Genomic DNA, 19,622 nt, shown 5'->3' on the forward strand with positions numbered 1-19,622 from the left:
TGTAGGGAGCCGTTTAGGGCAGATACATTAGTAACCAAGATAATGGTGACTAAGGTTGCTGGGCATGCCTATATATACAGGGCATGTCCTTATATTAAATGATTTTGTTCTGTATTGACTTTCACAGGACACGTTAAATGTCTGGTGTTCAGCTTTTTCCAGTAGGTTACCAAAAAATCTGGTTTGAAGCTATTTTTCCAACCAGTAGCTAGCATTTAAATCATTTAAATGTCAACACTGGCTGAAAAAAAAAATCATACCTCCACAAGTACGATAAAGGATTATCTGGATAATACTTTATAGGTTGTCCTGCAGGTTTGGCTGAGTAAAATGAAGGGGGTGGCGGGGAGAAAGGACTGGGAATTAAGAGGTTAAAAATACTTTTTATATCAGGAAAGGTTGTTCTTTGACCAAATCATGAGCAAGTAACTGACATTAATTTAATTTACATAACTTCTCCCAGTACACATGCTCTGGAAATCAGATAATGTGGGGGAGTCTAGTAACCATAATATTGTTCATGTAATTGTACATTAATGATAGAAAAAAAAATTCAATCCAAAAATTAAAAAAGGGAAACAAAATAAAAAATGAACTAATAGGACTACATCATGCTAAAAAGCTTCTGTACAGCAAAGGACATCAGCAGAAGAAGAAAAAGGCATCCTACAGTATGGGAGAACATATTCATGAACAACTCATCTGATAAGGGGTTAACATCCAAAATATATAAAGAACTCACACATCTTAACACCCAAAAACAACTTGATCAAAAAATCGGCAGAGGCCTTGAACACACTTCTCCAAAGTAGAAATACAAACTGCCAACAAGCACATGAAAAGATGCTCCACGTAACTAATCATCAGGGAAATGCAAATTAAAACAATGAGGTATCACCTCACACCAGTCAGGATGGCCAACACCCAAACGGCAAGGAACAACAAATGCTGGTGAGGATGTGGAGAACTGGGAATCCTCCTACACCGTTGGTGGGAATGTAGATTAGCTCAACCATTGTGGAAAGCAAAAGTTCCTCAAAAAGCTAAAAAAAAGAAATACCATTTGACCCAGTAATTCTTCTAGGAATTTACCTGAAGAAAAGAAGATCCCAGATTCAAAAAGACATATGTACCCCTGTGTTTATCAGAGCACTACAATACCCATGATCCGGAAGCAACCTAAGTGTCCATCAGTAGATAAATGGATAAAGATGTGCTATATATACTCAATGGAATATTATTCTGTCATAAAAAGAAAAGAATTCTGCCATTTGCAACAATATGGGTGGACCTAGAGGGTATTATGCTCAGTGCAATAAGCCAGGCTGAGGAAGACAAATATTGTAAGATTTCACTTGTTTGTGGAAAGATCAAAATAAGAAAGGAACAAATCAGCATTAGAATCACTGACACTGAGAACTGAGCAGTGGTACCAAGGGGAAGGGGAGTGGGTGGGGGCAGGGGAGTGGGGCTGTTGAACACAACACTGTGATGTACATTTGATAATTTTTTTTAAAAAGTAAAAAAAGCTGAAGGAGTTATCAGTAGACCTTCACTTAAAGAAATGCTGAATGGGGGTAATTCAGGCTGAAATCAAAAGACACTACACAGTAACTCGAAGTCATAAAAAAATTTAAGAACACTAGCAAAGGGTCTTTTGGTCTTGGCACCATCTTTTTAGAAACCTCTAAACTATAAGAGACAAATGGATGAAGAAGCAAATGGAAAAGCTTGAAGCAAAAAAGATGAAGCAGAGGCCCAATGAAACAAACAGCTTGCACACCATGGAACCCACAGGAGTAGAAATGAAGAAATCCAGAGACCAAGGACACTAGCACAAATTGTTGGACTGCATGCCTACCATCTAGAACTTGTCTCAGTGCATTAGAATATCCATCATCTGATTGTAGTGACCATCTTTGAGAGACCCACCTTGCTCATAACAAAACAGTCCCTTTTGGTCCTTTGTCTTGGACCTGTGACATTCTGGACTATTCATTTTCTCAGCGGGGATCTCAGGCTGAATCTAACATGTGCACAATAAATCATTTATTCTGCTGTCTTAGCTGAAGGAAAAAAAAGGAACACTAGTAAAGGTAATTTCATAGGTGAATATAAAAGCCAGTATTATTTAAAAGAAAAAGATTGTCATGCAGGAATGTCCCCAGTCACTGATTGAAGACTAAACACTGGTAGAGCCTACTGGAGGAGTGATAAAAACACATTCTTCAACCCAGCAACTGCACTGCTTGGTAATATGCATCAGATAAATAACATATAGAGGAGGTACCTACAAGGACATTCATGGAAGCACTGTTTATAACAAGGTAATTAGCACCATCCTTAAAGTCTACCAATCGAGGTCAAATAAACATCCATAATGAACTTCAATAGGTCAAGTGAACATTCATACAATGTATTATTATGCAAAATGTGTGAGAATTAGGTAGATTAATATGATTAGAGAATTAGGTAGATTAATCTGTTAAGAGGAAAAAGTTGCAGAATATGTGCAGCATAAGATTTGTTTAAAACAATGTTATTTTTATGTGTATTGTAAACGCATGGAAAAAATGTCTGCGAAATACATAGTTGTTTCCTTTGCCAAAGATACTGCAATTGCTACCAGATAATCAAGTTGAAAATGTTAGAAAAAGATCTACGAATTTTCATATTTAATTCCAAGTGTAATATTTTCATTGCGGTATAAATGTATTCATGACTGGATTAAGAAAAATTCAGGTAGGTAGTATAGATCTGAGGTAAACTTTAACTTATCCAACAAATGGGGTGGGGGGGGTAGATAATGTGACCTAGAAGAAACAGGAATACCAGTTGAGAGGAATACCAGTTTAGTGGAGACACCAACTAAAGAGCGTAAGCTTCCGAAAGCACAGGCTTCCTGAAAACCAAACTGGCCAACTGCCTAATTTTCCCATAGAGCCAACTTAGCTCAACACAAATCCCACCCAAATCACATACCTAATATATGGAAAGAATTGTTATGGTGCTGGGGATATGAACCTTGTCCTCACTTTATTTCATCTGATACTTGCAGTTTTGTGTAATGCAGGTTTTCAGTTGTCCCTGTATTTTAGATGAGGCTTATGTGAGGTACAAGAATGAGTTCAGGCTGAACAGAATTTAAACCTGAAGCCAGTATTCTTTTCCCTATGACATCCTCCTGTTATGTAAGGGTAACTGGACAAGGGTGCAATTCTCTGTAATTAAAATGGATCATTATGTGCCTGTCTATTTTAATAACTTCTTTATCTCTTCCATCCCTCATCCCAGTCCAGACTATGCTGTCATATTACCTGGCCTCAGCTTACTCTACTTCCTATTTCTTTTCAGATATCCTATACCTGAGTCACTTTCCTACAGGTCCCTTACATTGGAATTTCCAATTTGCTTGAATGCTTCTACGCTGAAGCTCTCATCCTGCCTTAAATTTTTCTTTTGAGGAGTTTCATGGACTAGAGTAAAAGGGCCCTCAAAGTCAATTGCAATCTGACAGAATGCTCCTCTTTCCTCCATGAGCAATTTCAAACCTGCACGCTGAAAATTCATTCTCATCTTCCTCAGTAGGTGATCTTGCTAACTCCAGAGAAGTTCAGAGATCCAGGTGAGTCATCCTCAATTCAGACAGTGAAACTATGAGTTTATCTTTGAAATCCACTTCTTCCTTTTCCTGATGCCAAGGACACCTTTCCTATAAAGCTAGCCAAATCCCTTCTCTTCTCTTGGCTCCATTCTGTCCTATTTCCCAAAGAACCAAACTTCTCCAATTACCTGCTTCTCCAGAGGCACTCGGTCACGCTCAGGCCACTCCCAATTTAGACCAAAACCTCCAAACTCCATGTGACGTTTCCCCTTCACTTACTGCCCTCTTCCCCTCACCTTGACAATCTAAATTTCTGGTTTCCATGTCCTCCTCCTGGTTTCCCACCTCTGATAACTCCTTCCCAATCTTTTTCTACTCATCTCTATCATCACAGTCTTAAAGGGACCATTTACATATCCATGAATCCTAAATCTGTGCTAGAGATTTGTTCTCATTAACTCTCATACTATGACTCAGTCACTGTACTGTATGCCTGCTGACTTATTTCCCTACTCCATGAAGCAACACCACAGCAAGACCAATGGAACAGACTAGAGAGCCCAGAGAGAAGTAGGCTGAGATTAACAAGTATCGAAAGCACAGCTTTCAAGTGGCAGAGACAGATCTGAATACAGGTTGTCTGCATCCTTACATTAACTACCCAGATAGTCTGGATGGTGTCTTAAAACTCATATCCCCTGGGAGGAACAACCTAAGACAGGCACAGTCGCAGGGGGGCCATCAGGTGAGAAATTGGGGATCAACAGAGGTGAGGCTTAGAACCTCATCCCCCGTTTTGAGAGAAATCTTCTGCATCCGTGGATGTTTTATTGCCCTTGTCTAGCTTGGATTAACACATAGTCTATAGGCACACACCTGATCATCTACATTTGCTCTCTTACAACACTAAACTATGTTTTCTACCTTTATCTCGCATCTACCTACCACTTCAGCATTTTATTAAAAATAATAATAATAATAATAAAGGGAGAAATGTGGGATCCACATATAAATCAAGTATAAAAATCAAACGAATATTCATATTTGACCTGTTTATAGTTCATAATGCGTGATCAAAACCGAAAGTTTCTGTGATGACTGCCCTTGTACTGTTCACCATGTAAGAACTTATTCACTATGTAAGAATTTGTTCACCATTTAAGAACTTGTTCGTTATGCTTCAGAAGATGGGAGACTGACGAGAATTAGGCTTGGAGTGGATTGATGATTGTGCATTGAGCACTGAGTCCCCTATACAGAATTTTATTGTTGTTAACAACCATTTGATCAATAAATATGAGATGCCCTCTAAAAAAACTCATATCCCCTGGCTAATCTTCACCCTCTCTCCTTTTCTCGCACAGCCAATGAGCCAGAAACCCTTATTATATTTGGTCCAGACCAATCCATGATCAAAGCCTACAAAATGGCACTAGCTGGCTTGGACTACTGTCTAGGTGAAGAATACTAAACTAAGCTATCTTGGTATCACCACCTCTGATCTTCCAAATCTTGCTCCTATAAGAGTCAATACAACAGCACAATCATCTAATGCTGAGGTATCACTCTACTTAAAACCACTCAATGGCTTACTACACCCCCCATGGATCTAACACCAACCTGAAACCTTGTTTTGTGTTCTCTATCCCTCCCTTCCCTTACACCATTTTTCAGGTTTTAGCTGAAGACCCCAATTTCTCTAGGCAATTCTCCAATCCAGACAAGGTCTGGTAACAAAATTCCCTTTACTCCATCACAGAAGCTATTGCACTGGATGCCATCACTTGCCTATGAATACCATGAAGCAAAAATAAGTTTTGTCTCCATCATCCCATGACTTAGAAGCCAGCTTTTGGTTAGAAATAATAGGAAAACAGAAACTTGTAACCAGCGTATCATGTTTTTGGTTTACGCGTTTTCTGATGTGTTCCTATATAAGAAAACTTGAACTTGTAAGCATCAAAAGCTGTTGGGATTGTACATATTCACGGGAAACATATTTGTTACAGGGAAAAAAAATCACCTGGCATTCTAATTATCACAATTTCCTGTGAGCACATCAACTAGTTAGGACTTTGTGTGATGACTTACACTGAGTTTGGGCAGAATGGAACTAAACTGATTCTCTACCAGCTGACATTAATCATCCTACTAATAATCTGCATAACCCAAGCCTCAGCAACAGGCTTTACTCCACTGAATTAAGTATATTTGTCAGTGTGTCAAGAAGAACTTTTATTACTTTTACAACAAGCTCTTAGGCTTTCTTGCCAGATGCCTTTGGGGCAGGTGCTTTCTGGGCTGGTGGTTTCGGACCCTTCTGAGCTTTCGGAGGTGCTACCTTCTGGCCAGCAGGCTTTGGGGCAGGAACCTTCTGGGATGGTGCCTTCCTGCCCACAGCGGTCATCTTCTTTGCTGGATGCTTTGCAGGAGCAGGGGCAGGAGCTGCAGCTGCACCCTTAGCAGCAGGTGCCTTCTTGGGAGATGCTTTTAGGACAGCTGCCTTTTGTAGCTTCTTAACTTCAAGTTTGATTATTCTGTTCCTCTGAAAAATTACAATGTAAATATTTATCACATTTGCATCCTGTGTGTATAGAAGACAATCCTTACATCTAAGACCTTTATGAAGTCAACTCCAGTCTGCCAATCTTGGGCAGGCAGAATTACCCGACAAGTTTATGGTTAGAATACAACAATCTTGTAATAATTTAAACACTTACCATTTTCTTTGCCTTCATGACTTTATAACGATCAAAGTCTGTCATTTTGGCTTTCTGTTAAAAAGAAAAAATCCTCATTCATCTTCCAACCCTCCAAAAAAGGTAAGCTCAGAATTCAAATGACTCTAAATCATTACCCTTTCTCTGGCTTCAATCTTCTTGGCCCATCTTGTAGCTGCCCATTTTGTACTGATATCTGCCTTTTGCCAGGCTTGTCGAACATACTTCTGACGGGCACTATAAAGAGCCAAGACTACAGATTAGGAAATCAGCTCTGAAGCCACAGACCCAAGGACAGTTTTTACATCCTGAGCAGCACAATTTATACCCACTGAAATTTTTTTAAAAAGCATTAACAATTCCACTCACAATAGCATCAAATGAAAAAAATGCCTAGGAATAAACCTAACCAAGGACCTATACTCTGAAAACTATAACATGCTTATGAGAGACATTAAATGGAAACATCCCATGCTCATGGATAGGAAGAATTAATATAGTCAAAATGGCCATCCTGCCTAAAGCGATCTACAGATTCAATGCAATCTCTATCAAAATACCAACAGCTATTCTTCAATGAACTAGAGAAAATAGTTCTAAAATTCATATGGAACCACAAAGACCCCGAACAGCCAAAGCAATTCTGAGAAGGAAGAATAAAGCAGGGGGGTTTATGCTCCCCGACTTCAAGCTCTACTACAAAGCCACAGTAATCAAGACAATTTGGTACTGGCACAAGAACAGACCCATAGACCAATGGAACAGACTAGAGAGCCTAGAGATAAACCAAAGCATATATGGTCAACTAATAATACAATAAGGGAGCCATGGATATACAAAGGGGAAATAACAGCCTCTTCAACAACTGTTGGAAAAACCGGACAGCCACAAGCAAGAGAATGAAATTGTATTATTGTCTAACCCCATACACAAAAGTACACTCAAAATGGATCGAAGACCTGAATGTAAGTCATGACACCATAAAACTCTAGGAAAAAACACAGGCAAAAATCTCCTGGACATAAAACATATGCAACTTTTTCCTGAACACATCTCCTCGGGCAAGGGAAACAAAACCAAAAATAAATAAATGAATTTACAACAGCTAAGAAATGGAAGCAACCTAAGTGTTCATCAGCAGATGAATGGACAAAGAATATGTGGTACATATACACAATGAAGTATTATTCAGCCATAAGAAGAAAACAAATCCTAACATTTGCAACAACATAGATGGAGCTAGAGGGTATTATGCTCAGCGAAATAAGCCAGGGAGAGAAAGACAAGTATCAAATGATTTCACTCATCTGTGGAGTATAGGAACAAAGAAAAACTGAAGGAACAAAACAGCAGCAGACTCACAGAACCCAAGAATGGACTAACAGTTACCAAAGGGAAAGGAACTGCGGAGGATGAGTGGAAAGGGAGGGATAAGGGGGAAAAAATAGGGGCATTACTATTTGCAGATATAATGTGGGGGGGGGGAGCACGGGGAGGGCTGTACAACACAGAGAAGACAAGTAGTGATTCTATAGCACTTTGCTACACTGATGAACAGTGACTATAATGGGATATGTCGGGGGGATTTGGTGATGGGGTAGTCTAGTAAATATAATGTTCCTCATGTAATTGTAGATTAATGATACCAAAATAAAAAAAAAAAGAACAAATGAAACTACATCATGCTAAAATGCTTCTGTACAGCAAAGGACACCATCAGCAGAACAAAAAGGCATCCTACAGTATGGGAGAATATATTTGTAAATGACATACCCAACAAGGGGTTAACATCCACAGTATATAATGAACTCACATGCCTCAACACCCAAAAAGCAAATAACCCTACTACAAAATGGGTAGAGACTATGAACAGACACTTCTCCAAAGAAGAAATTCAGATAGCCAACAGGCACATGAAAAGATGCTCCACATCACTAATTATCAGGGAAATGCAAATTAAAACCACAATGAGATATCACCTCACACCAGTTAGGATGGCCAACATTGAAAAGACTAGAACAACAAATGCTGGCGAGGATTCGGAGAAAGGGGAACCCTCCTACACTGCTGGTGGGAATGCTAAGCTAGTTCAACCACTGTGGAAAGCAATATGGACGTTCCTCAAAAAACTAAAAACAGAAATACCATTTGACCCAGGAATTCCACTCCTAGGAATTTACCCACAGAAAACAACTTATCAGATTCACAAAGACATATGGACCCCTATGTTTATAGCAGCACTATTTACAAATGCCAAGATATGGAAACAACCTACATGTCCATCAGTAGGTGAATGGATAAAGATGTGGTACATATACACAATGGAATACTACTCAGCCTTAAGAAATAAATCCTCCCATTTGCAATAACATGGACGGAGCTAGAGGGTATTATGCTCAAGTCAAATAAGTCAGGCAAAGAAAGACAAATACCAAACGATTTCCCTCATTTGTGGAATGAAACAACGAAGCAAAATTATAGGAACAAAATAGCAGCAGTCACAGACTTCAAGGGGACTAGTGGTTACCAAAGGGGAGGGGTGGGGGAGGGTGAGTGGGGAGAGAGGGAGGAGATTGTGGGGTATCATGATTGGTGCACATGGCGTATATGGGGTTACGAGGAAGACAGTGCAGCTCAGAGAAGACAAATAGGGACTCTGTGGCATCTTACTACAGTAATGGACAGTAAAGCAAGGGGTATGGGGGGACTTGGTAATAAGGGTGAATAACCACCACACTGTTTTTCTTGTGAAACCTTCTTAAGAGTATATATCAATGATACCTTAATAAAAAAAAGCATAAGCAAAGTGCCCAAAGTACACTTCTTGTTAATCATCCCTCCAGCATTAAGCTCTAGAACACATAGTACGATGCACACTGTCTTTTATTTCGTGTTCACTAAACCAGGATGTCTTATAATCTCAAACACACAATTTTACTAATAAAAAGAAACTCAAACCAGTCCATTTTCTGGATTTAAAGATCACCTCTGATCACATATATACAATTTTATGGTAATGGATGTGTAGAAAGCAGTTTCTTTTCCATAATGAATGAGGTAAAGGTAACCCTTAGGCTTCATGTTTTCATTTATATTATAATGCTTAAAGACCAAATGTCACTGCTGCACAGACAACTGTATAGAAACACACAGATTGACTTCTACAATCCATATCACATTGAGCATCAATTCCTCATAAGCAACTAGGAATTGGACCTCTTTAGTGGCTGTCATCGTGACATGATGTATGTAAAATACTTACCAAGTAACTGACACTGGATGCTCAACTAAGGATAGCTAGTATTCGAAGAGACCCAAGTTAGTATTTTTGTTTTGAAGCTGTTAAGTGACTAGAACATGTTCGGGAGACCAGAATTTCTTTGCTGTATAAACTTGAAGGGTGACAAAAAAAACAGGATAGCAAATCTGGATAAAGGCAAAGCCGGAAAACTACTATATGGAGGAAACATAATCAAAGGACATTTAAAAGATAAATAATGCCTGTCACTTCCATACTGCAAATCCCTCTTCTGAACTGCTCTCACTCTTCAACACTGCTTATTATATTCTCAAGTGGAAAACAACAGAACAGCAACATTTTTTTACTTAAACTAAGAAAACTTTTATTAGTATAAACAAGCTGGGGGAAGGGTGATAGTTGGTGCAGTTACCTGTGTGGAAACTTGAGGATGAAGTCAGTGAGCTGCATGCATTTGAATGGCATAGCCTGTCTCCTTACCTGAGTGCAAGGCCCATCAACCAAAGCCTAGGATACAGAATACATGAGATTAAACATCTCAGTGGAAAACATAATAGCACTCAAAACAGGTAACCTATATGTCTGTCCTTTCTGAATCATCAAATCTCTTACTATTTACGTGCTTCTTAAAAAAGACTAAACTAACTTAACTACATATAATTAAGCAATTTTGAGTCTTTAATCCTTACATTTCCAACAAACATCTTAAAGTTCATTCACAGCCTTTGGTCAATCCCTTAGACTGTTGTTCTCAAATTCAAGGGTTTTCTTTGGGCTGGGCATTGTTCTGAACTCGCTTTACATATAATCAGTTAAAAGCTCTTGCTAGTTTTAAGTGGCAGAAGGAATACTAAAACCCAATAGTACTGGCCAACTCAAGTCTGTGCCTGAAACCTCTACTTTGAACAAAGGTACCATCGACAGCGCTCCCACTGCGACAATAACCATTATCTGCATACCACCCACTGCCGTGTTAGGTTGTGACACTTTTTCTTACACTTACCCTGTTCTGATCAATAACATCTACAATTGCGACCAGCTTCCCGGCGTGAGGCCCGAAGGAGACGTAAGCCACACGGCCAACCTCCACGAAGCGCCTGAACACCTAAAATGGGAGTGGGGGAGGTGCGTGGTGAAAAAAACCAGCGATACTGATTAAAAATACTCCCTAGTTTATAAAGCTTTGCAGCTTAAATACAATGTAGTTAAGTACTGCGAGAAAAATATTGAGGGGAATATGCTCATGTGCCAAGGGACGACGCGGCTGAACGAAATGTTAGTGGCAGCAGCAAAGGCCGGTTCCGTAGGCCTCCAAGCCTGTGGGGCACGCACAGGCCCAGCCCAGCACACGTCGCCGGCCGCCCCGGTCTTCCGGCTCCGCGGGATGGCGGAGTGCACGCGTGGCCCAAGGAGCGCTGGGCCTCCACGCGCTGTTCAGCGGCGCGTCCGGGAAACTCCTAAACTCTGCCCCCTCTGGGCCCTCACCGCACGCTACCTATGACCCGGTCAGCGCCTCCGCCGAGCGGATATGGAGCGGTAAAGTTGCCAAAACCGGAGCTCGCGACAGCTTTACTCACCATGCTGGCGGCGACCGGCGAGAAGAAAGAAAGCCTCCCCGCATTTGCGCAAGTGCAAGGCGGCCGCTCCGCCCCCAGCACGTAACGAGACGCAGACGTGGGTACGGATTGGTGGCGCCTACTGCGTTCACGCTTGCAGCTCCCCGGGAAAACATGGCGGATCTTCCGTGAGCCGGACTTTCGGTGAAAGCCGGCAGCGAGATTGGCTTTAGTGATAGGTGGGCGAGAGGCAGTCATTTCTTGGGACTTGAGGGTGAAGAAGAGCACAGAAGGTAAGCCTTCCCCTGTAACACTGTCCGCAGTCCACTTAATTTTTTCTTTTAACATTCTTCCATCTTTCCTTTCACTACTTAGTATTATGATTTTTGTGTAAATGTTGCTCATGGCTTAGTATTAGATGTTTCCTCTCCCTCAGTGACCCCAGTAATTTTGCTTCCCTTTCATTCTAAATGATTAAGACTTACGGAAAAATTGCAAAACTACTATAAATAATTCCCCTAAACTCTTCGCTTAGATTTTCCGAATGTTAACGTTTTACGTTTGCCTTATCATTCCACAATTTTTTTTCTGAACCATTTGAAATTGCAGGCATGATGTTCCTTTATCTCTACACAAACGTGCTATCCTAAAAACAAGGACATTATCTTACATAGTTAAATGATCAATATCAGCAATATGGTCTATTACTATATATAGTATATTATAGACTATTAGAAAGTCCTTATTTAAATGTTACCAATTGGCCCACTTCTGTCCTTTAGAACAAATGAAGAACATTTTTTCCCCTGGTGCATAATCTAATGGAGGATTAAAAACTGCATTTGGTTGTTGTGTCTAGTCTTTTTAAATCTATGACAGCTCCTAAGACATTCTTTGTCTTTCATAATACTGGCATTTTAAATACAGGCTAGTTGTTTGGTAGAATGTCTCTTAATATGGGTTTGTCTCCATCATGCTAGGATTCAGATATGCATTTTTGCAAGAAATGCTACGCCCTTGATGCCTCACATCAGAACACATGCAGAATCTCTCTCTGTCTAAGTATGGCAATGTTACCTTTCATTATTTGATTACGGTTGTTATCACTGTGCTGACAATTCCCTAATGTATTTCAGTCCTTTCCTCTAAGCTCAATACCAGTTGGTATCTTCTCAGGAGGGTTCTAGCAGCCTCTAGTGACCTGTGCCATTGCTCACTTCAATCTTTTCTCTGCTCACCAGTCAGAGAGATCATTTTAAAAAACAAATCAAATCATATCACTTCTTTTTTTTTTTTCAGTTTTTAAAAGTGTTATTTTATTGTGGAAAGAACACAACGTGAAATCTACCTTCATCAGTTTTTTTTTTTGGTATCGTTAATGTACAGTTACTTGAACAACATTATGGTTATTAGACGCCCCCTATTATCAAGTCCCCCCCACATACACCATTACAGTCACTGTCCATCAGCGTAGTAAGATGCTACAGAATGATTACTTTTCTTCTCTGTGCATACTGCCTTTCCTGTGTCCCCCGCACCTGCTACATTGTGTGCTGATCATAATGCCCCTTTTCCCCCCTTATCCCTCCCTTCCCACCTGTTGGGAGCCACACAAAGGCGACAAGATGGCCACTGAAACAACAAGACGGCCACGGTTCATGAAGTTCCTGCTTCACTTCCTGGAGCTTAGCCGCAAGCCCGCGCGCGCCAACAAGGAAGACCCGCGCGCGCCAAGAGACACTCTCCTTCCTTATTGTCACCCCATTACCTTATATAGCCATCTCTGCTGCGCAGCCAATCCCCTGATAACAAGTATCCCACAGCCCGCTCTGCCCCTGAACATTAGTATATATGTACCCCCGTCTTGCAATAAAATTTGAAGGCTTGATCAGAATACTGTCTTGCCTTCGCTCTTCTCTCGCCCCCATTTTCTTCCAGGTCAGATCCCCTTCGTCCCCACAAATAACTTGGTCCCGCTGGACGGGACAAGTGGCGCCCAACGTGGGGCTCGAAGTGCGGATCTTTCGCAGGCGGACCCCCGAGAAAGAGATCGTCTGCAGACCCCTTACTAATGAAATAATAGGAGACGCCTTTCGCCGCTCACGGAAGCCGTCGTCCCTGGTGAGTACCGGCCGCCTTACAAGAAAATGGGAACTAAATTAAGTAAAGAAGCGGTCTTCATAAGAGACCTAAAAAGTTCACTTAGGGAGAGAGGAGTTCGAGTTAAAAAGAAAGACTTGGTAAAGTTTTTTATTTTTGTTGATGAAGTCTGTCCGTGGTTTATCATCAATGGCCCCGAAATTCATCCTAAAAAATGGCAGAAAGTAGGTAGAGATTTAAATGATTATCTTATCAAAAACGGCCCTGACTCTGTTCCTGTTTCAGTATTTTCCTATTGGGGTCTTATCAGAGATATTGTTGAAAATACTGACCCTGATAAACGTCAACTCTTGTCAGTGGCAGAATATTGCCTCCGCCCCCTATCTCGGGCGGCCTCAAAATCGTCTCTTTCGAGTGATCCCCCTGCCCCAAAATCGGCTAAATCCCCCTCCCCTAGCCCGACACCATCTTTGCTCGGTGCCCTCCATGATACCCCTCCCAAATGTTGCATTTATCCGCCTCTCCCTCGAGATTCGGACTTTGTCGATACACAAAAGGTTTTTCCAGTCGTGACTAAGAGCCAAAATGGCGAGCCTTTAGATCCGAGAGACGCGGCTGAACTAGAAGACGAAGCGGCCAAGTATCACAACCCAGATTGGCCTCTTGCCGCCCCGTCGCTTAACCCCCCTTCTTACACACCCCCAGTTTTGAAAAGAGCCTCTTACACTCCCCCTATTCGGCCTCCCAATGTTTGCGCCCCGGCCTTTTTGCCCCCGTCGGCCCCTCCGCTACCCCCTCCGGCTCCCGGTCCTGTTGGCCCCCCTACCAGCACTGAAGACCTAATAGCACAGATAGTAGAACAAAGAATAACTTGCCATCTCCAAAAATTAGTTGTCTCCCAACCAGTTCGTCCCGCATTATATTCGCAAAGGAGCCTCTCTAAGAAACCGCTTACAGCCACAGAACCTAAAAAACTGCTCTTTCCTGTTCTTACCCGGGCCTCCGCCCGCTCTGGCCCCACCTCCACAACACATAGCCCGGAAGAGGGCGATCTTGAAAGCGACGGCGAAGACGCCCCTGCTGCTCAGGAAATAGAAAGTGAGGGAGAGGAGCAGGCTGAGCCAGAGCCGGCCGAGCCTGCTGATGGCCCTAGAGAATTTCACAAAATCCATTTCAAAAGCTTAAAAGAGCTGAACGCGGCCGTTAAAGCTTATGGCCCCAATGCCCCTTTTACCCTTTCTGTTCTTGATTCGCTGTCTCGAGGAGGACATTTACTCCCAGGTGAATGGCTGCGTATAGTCCAGGCTGTGCTTACCCGTGGTCAGTTTTTAACTTGGAAGGCAGATTTTGCTGACCGCTGTCAGACCATCGCTGCTGCCAATGTAAAAGACCCTCATTCCCCAACAGCGTCCTGGACTTTTGATAAGCTTACGGGACAGGGCAGATATATCTCTGAAACCAGGCAGCAGCGCCTTCCCCTTGGTCTTTTATCTCAAGTGAAAGATGCCGCTTTGGGCGCTTGGATATCACTCCCTGCTTCCGGGACTGCTAACACTCCTCTAACTAAGATCACTCAAAGCTCGCAAGAAGACTATAGCGAATTTGTTAGCAGACTGTTAGAGGCCGCCGAAAGGACCCTTGGTTCCGCGGCTGCCAATGATAAGATTGTAAAACAGCTAGCCTATGAAAACGCCAATTCGGCATGTCGAGCCGTCCTCCGCGGTAAGACTCGAGACAAAACTCTTGATGAAATGCTGAGAATGTGTAGAGATGTCGATCCTTTTACATCCAAAGTCCAAGCCCTTTTAGCTGTAGGTGCCGCTGTTCAAACTCCCCCGGCTTCTCATCCTCCTTCCTTCCCCAGGGGCGCACCGCCTATGCATAACTGCTTTAAATGTGGACAGCCAGGCCATTTCGCTCGCCAATGCCCTACCACAGCTCCTCCTCCTAGAGTTGGGTCAGTCCCCGGTATTTGCCCTCGCTGCCATAAGGGGCGGCACTGGGCCAAAGAGTGCCGTAACAATCCAACAAATCCTTTTTACAGTACCACAAATCCTTTCACCCCCCCTTTTCAGGGAAACGGGCTGAGGGGCCAGCCCCGGGCCCCCCAGCCAATTCCATTTCAGCCGGCCTCGGGGAACAGCCTAGCTGTAGCACTCCCGCCCTCTATCGGGCCACACCCGGGAGTGCAGGACTTGACCTCTGTGCCTCCTCCTCAACAATATTAACGCCTGAAGAGGGAATTACAATTATTTCCACAGGAATTTATGGCCCACCTCCCAAAGATACTTATTTTCTAATTTTAGGGCGAGCTTCCACCACAATAAACGGCCTTATTGTCCATCCTTCCTTAGTTGACAATGACTATACTGGAGAAATAAAAATTCTTGCTAGTGCCCCCCAGTGCCCTGTCAGCATTATGAAAGGTCAGCGTCTTGCGCAGGCGCTCCCCCTCCCTTTAAGTACATCTCACCCTGCTATTCATAAGCAGCGAGGCTCCTCTACCCCAGGTTCTTCAGACTTATATTGGATCCAAGCTATTACTAAAGAACGCCCCACTCTTAAACTTAAGATCCAAGGAAAAGTATTTGAAGGAATTTTAGATTCGGGGGCCGACTCTACAGTCATATCTCAGGCTTCATGGCCCTCCAGCTGGCCCTTACACGCTTCCTTGACCCATCTACAAGGAATTGGGCAGTCAAGAAACACCTTACAGAGCTCACAGTTATTAAACTGGGAAGATGAAGAAGGAAATACCGGATTCATTCAACCCTTCGTAGTTCCTGGGTTGCCGGTAAATCTTTGGGGAAGAGATATCCTCTCTCAAATGAAGGTCATCATGTGTAGCCCTAATGAAGTTGTAACACAGCAGATGCTTTCACAGGGTTACCTCCCTGGTCAGGGGTTGGGCAAACTAAAACAGGGAGATCCCAACCCGATACTGGCCACGCCTAAGATAGACCGCTCAGGTTTAGGGTTTGAAAAACATTTTTCGTAAGGGCCGTTGCTCCTCCTGCACTCCAGGCAGACAAGATTACTTGGAAAAGTGATGTTCCTGTCTGGATCGATCAATGGCCCCTTACCACTACAAAATTAAATGCAGCCATAGAGTTAGTGCAGGAACAGCTGGCTGCTGGACATATTGAACCTTCTACATCCCCTTGGAACACCCCAATCTTTGTAATCCAAAAGAAATCAGGCAAGTGGAGGCTCCTACAAGACCTCAGGGCGGTTAATAAGACTATGGTCTCTATGGGCGCATTACAACCGGGAATTCCCTCTCCAATAGCCATCCCTAAAGGGTATGTCAAATTAGTAATTGATCTAAAAGATTGCTTTTTCTCCATACCTTTGCATCCTGATGATTGCAAACGTTTTGCCTTTAGTATACCCATTACCAATTGTGTAGGGCCTTCTCCCCGGTTTCAGTGGAGAGTTCTCCCACAAGGAATGGCCAACAGCCCCACTCTTTGCCAAAAGTTTGTAGCCCAGACTATAGACCCCTTTAGGTTGCTCTTCCCCACTTTGTATATTATCCATTATATGGATGATATTCTTCTTGCCAGTCCTGACCAGCAACAGCTCTATGCGGCCAGTCAACAGCTAGTCACTGCCCTCCGAGATCGAGGACTACAAATTTCCCCAGAAAAAGTCCAGGTCCACCCCCCCCAACTTTTTTTAGGCTTTGAATTATTTTCTAATAAAATCCTCACTCAAAAAATTCAGTTAAAGAGAAGCTCCTTAAACACTCTTAATGATTTTCAGCGTCTGCTAGGAGACATCAACTGGCTCAGGCCTTATCTAAAGCTGACCACCGGAGAGTTAAAGCCCTTGTTTGATGTCCTACGTGGAGACCCTGATCCTTCCTCCCCCCGCTCGCTTTCATCAGAAGCACAAAGGGCATTAACCATTGTAGAGCGGGCTATTTCTGAACAGACCATTAGCTACTTCTCTCCACATCTAAGTTTGTGGCTGCTCATTTTCCCTACCCCCTTCTCCCCTACAGGAGTCCTTTGGCAAAACCATCCACTATTTTGGGTTCATTTGCCAGCCTCCCCCCCTAGAGTCTTAGCTACCTATCCTCAATTAGTTGCTGCCCTCTTACGTTTAGGCCGAGAGGCAGCTCTCAAGTTGTTTGGGAGAGACCCTGAAATTATAACCCTCCCATACAATACATCTCAATTACAATGGCTTATTCAACATGATGATGATTGGGCAATTAGCTGCACCTCCTTCCAGGGGACAATAGACAATCATTACCCTGCAGACAGATTAGTCCAGTTCCTTCAAAAGACCCCGGTTGTCTTTCCCAAAAGGACTAAAACCACGCCAATTGCTGGGGCCGTAATGGTGTTCTCTGATGGGTCCTCCTCCGGTATAGCCGCTTTCAGTATTAATGGGCAAGTTACTCGAATACAGACAGACCTCTCTTCTGCACAACTTGTTGAACTAACTGCAATAATCAAAGTTTTTGAGCTTTTAATAGATGCCCCCTTTAACCTTTACACTGACAGTGCCTATGTAGCAACCTCTGTTCCCCTATTAGAGACAGTGCCTTATATACGTCCCTCTACAAATGCTTCCCCCCTATTCGCAAAATTGCAAAAATTAATTCTAAACCGCGATGCCCCTTTTTTCATCGGGCACATACGCGCTCACACTGGCCTTCCAGGGCCGCTTGCCAAAGGCAATGACAGAGTTGATCTGGCGACTCAATTAGTAGCCTCTGTCACGTCAGACTCACCCTTGGCTGCAGCCCAACGGGCTCATGAACTACATCATCTCAATGCTCACACTCTTAGACTCAAATTTTCAATCACCCGAGAACAGGCCCGCCAAATAGTTCGGCAATGTCAAGGATGTCTAACTCTCCTCCCAGAGCCTCATAATGGAATCAACCCCCGGGGGTTGGTTCCAGGAGAGATATGGCAAATGGATGTCACTCATTACCCTCCCTTTGGTAAATTAAAATATATCCATGTGTCTATTGACACATGTAGTGGTTTCCTATGTGCATCCTTGCAAACGGGAGAGGCAACTAAAAATGTTATTACCCATGTTCTCTCATGCCTGGCATATCTACCACAACCTAAAATCTTAAAAACTGACAATGGGCCTGGATACGCCAGCTCTAGCTTTAAACAGTTCTGTGCGCAGTTAGGTATTAAGCACATAACAGGAATTCCCTATAATCCCCAAGGCCAAGGCATTGTTGAAAGAGCCCACTTAACCCTTAAAAACATGTTATTCAAACTTCAGTCGGGGGGAGAAGTACTTTATCCGAAAACAGGTAATGCAGAGACACTCCTAAATCATGTACTGTTTGTTCTTAATTTCCTTACTTATGACTCCGCGGGTAAAACCGCTGCTGATCGCCTTTGGCATCCCTCCACGGCAGATAATTATGCACAGGCTATGTGGAGAGATCCGATGACCAACGCATGGCACGGGCCTGACCCTGTGCTCATATGGGGGAAAGGACATGCTTGCATATATGATGCTAAGGCACAAAATGCCCGATGGCTCCCAGACAGACTCATTAAACTTCTAGACACAAATAAAAGCAAAAACAATGATTCTAGTCCAGGGCATATTAACCCCTGAGAAGCCTTCCCTTTCTGTTTAATTTCAGGAGGCAAGGCCAAAAGACCTCTCAGTGTCTCACCAGTTCCAAGCAAGAGACCTAGTCTCTGTGAAGAAAGCGCCTCAACCAGACCCGGACTGGCAAATAATTTGAACTGATAACCCTCTTAAAATTCGCTTGTGTAAAAATGATTGTGTCGCTAACAATTCTAATGACCCAGTTACTTCCCACCTTCCAGAACCCTAACCCCCATGAACCCAAGATACTCACATGGCAAATCATCACCCCGGCTTCCCAACAAGTAGTAGTCCAGTTAACAGGACAACACCCTAGGGGAACTTGGTGGCCTAACCTCACTGTGGACCTGTGCACTCTCTTCAAACAAGACCCTTGGCACGAAGGTAGAATAGGGATACCAGGATGCGGTTCCCAGAATTCCATGAAAGAACTCCAAAACACCTGCTTCTATGTATGTCCAGGCCCCCAAGCTGGCAGTGCCAAGATCTCACAGTGTGGTGGGTGGACAGATTTTTTCTGTAGATATTGGGGTTGTGAACAAACAGGGACATGTCATTGGCTGACAAAAGGTGCAAAGAGATCTCCTCTAAGCCTCATAAATATCCAGCGGAACACCTCGCAGAATACCGCTTGTACCCAATACCCGATCTGCAACCCTATTAACATCTCTTTCACAGATGCAGGAAAAAAGGCAACAAACTGGGAAAACGGGCTTATGTGGGGACTGAGACTCTACCAGAGTGGCTATGATAATGGAGTCTTGTTTATGCTCAAGCTTAAA

At 43.0% G+C, this 19,622-nt stretch overlaps 1 protein-coding gene across 1 annotated transcript; it reads right to left on the minus strand.

The window, feature by feature from the left end:
- Positions 1–5,824: 5,824 nt before the first annotated feature.
- Positions 5,825–10,784, minus strand: RPL14 (ribosomal protein L14). The gene is made up of 5 exons (XM_036899343.2): positions 10,587–10,784; positions 9,996–10,090; positions 6,462–6,561; positions 6,325–6,378; positions 5,825–6,149 (listed from the first exon to the last, which is right to left on the minus strand). Exons 2-5 carry the CDS (start codon positions 10,046–10,048, stop codon positions 5,862–5,864), a joined length of 495 nt encoding a protein of 164 aa, XP_036755238.2. The 5' UTR covers positions 10,049–10,090; positions 10,587–10,784; the 3' UTR covers positions 5,825–5,861.
- Between the last annotated feature and the right edge of the window lie 8,838 nt (positions 10,785–19,622).

The sequence above is a fragment of the Manis pentadactyla genome, chromosome 1, assembly GCF_030020395.1.
Source record: "Manis pentadactyla isolate mManPen7 chromosome 1, mManPen7.hap1, whole genome shotgun sequence".
Lineage (NCBI taxonomy): Eukaryota > Metazoa > Chordata > Mammalia > Pholidota > Manidae > Manis > Manis pentadactyla.

Excerpts from the sequence above, each read along its gene's own strand:
- RPL14 (XM_036899343.2), bottom strand. The coding sequence starts at position 10,048 with ATGCCATTCAAATGCATGCAGCTCACTGACTTCATCCTCAAGTTTCCA. Across the intron at positions 6,562-9,995 it reads ATCCTCAAGTTTCCACACAG|TGCCCGTCAGAAGTATGTTC; the intron begins GTAACTGCACCA and ends GGCTCTTTATAG. Across the intron at positions 6,150-6,324 it reads TCATGAAGGCAAAGAAAATG|AGGAACAGAATAATCAAACT; the intron begins GTAAGTGTTTAA and ends GTAATTTTTCAG.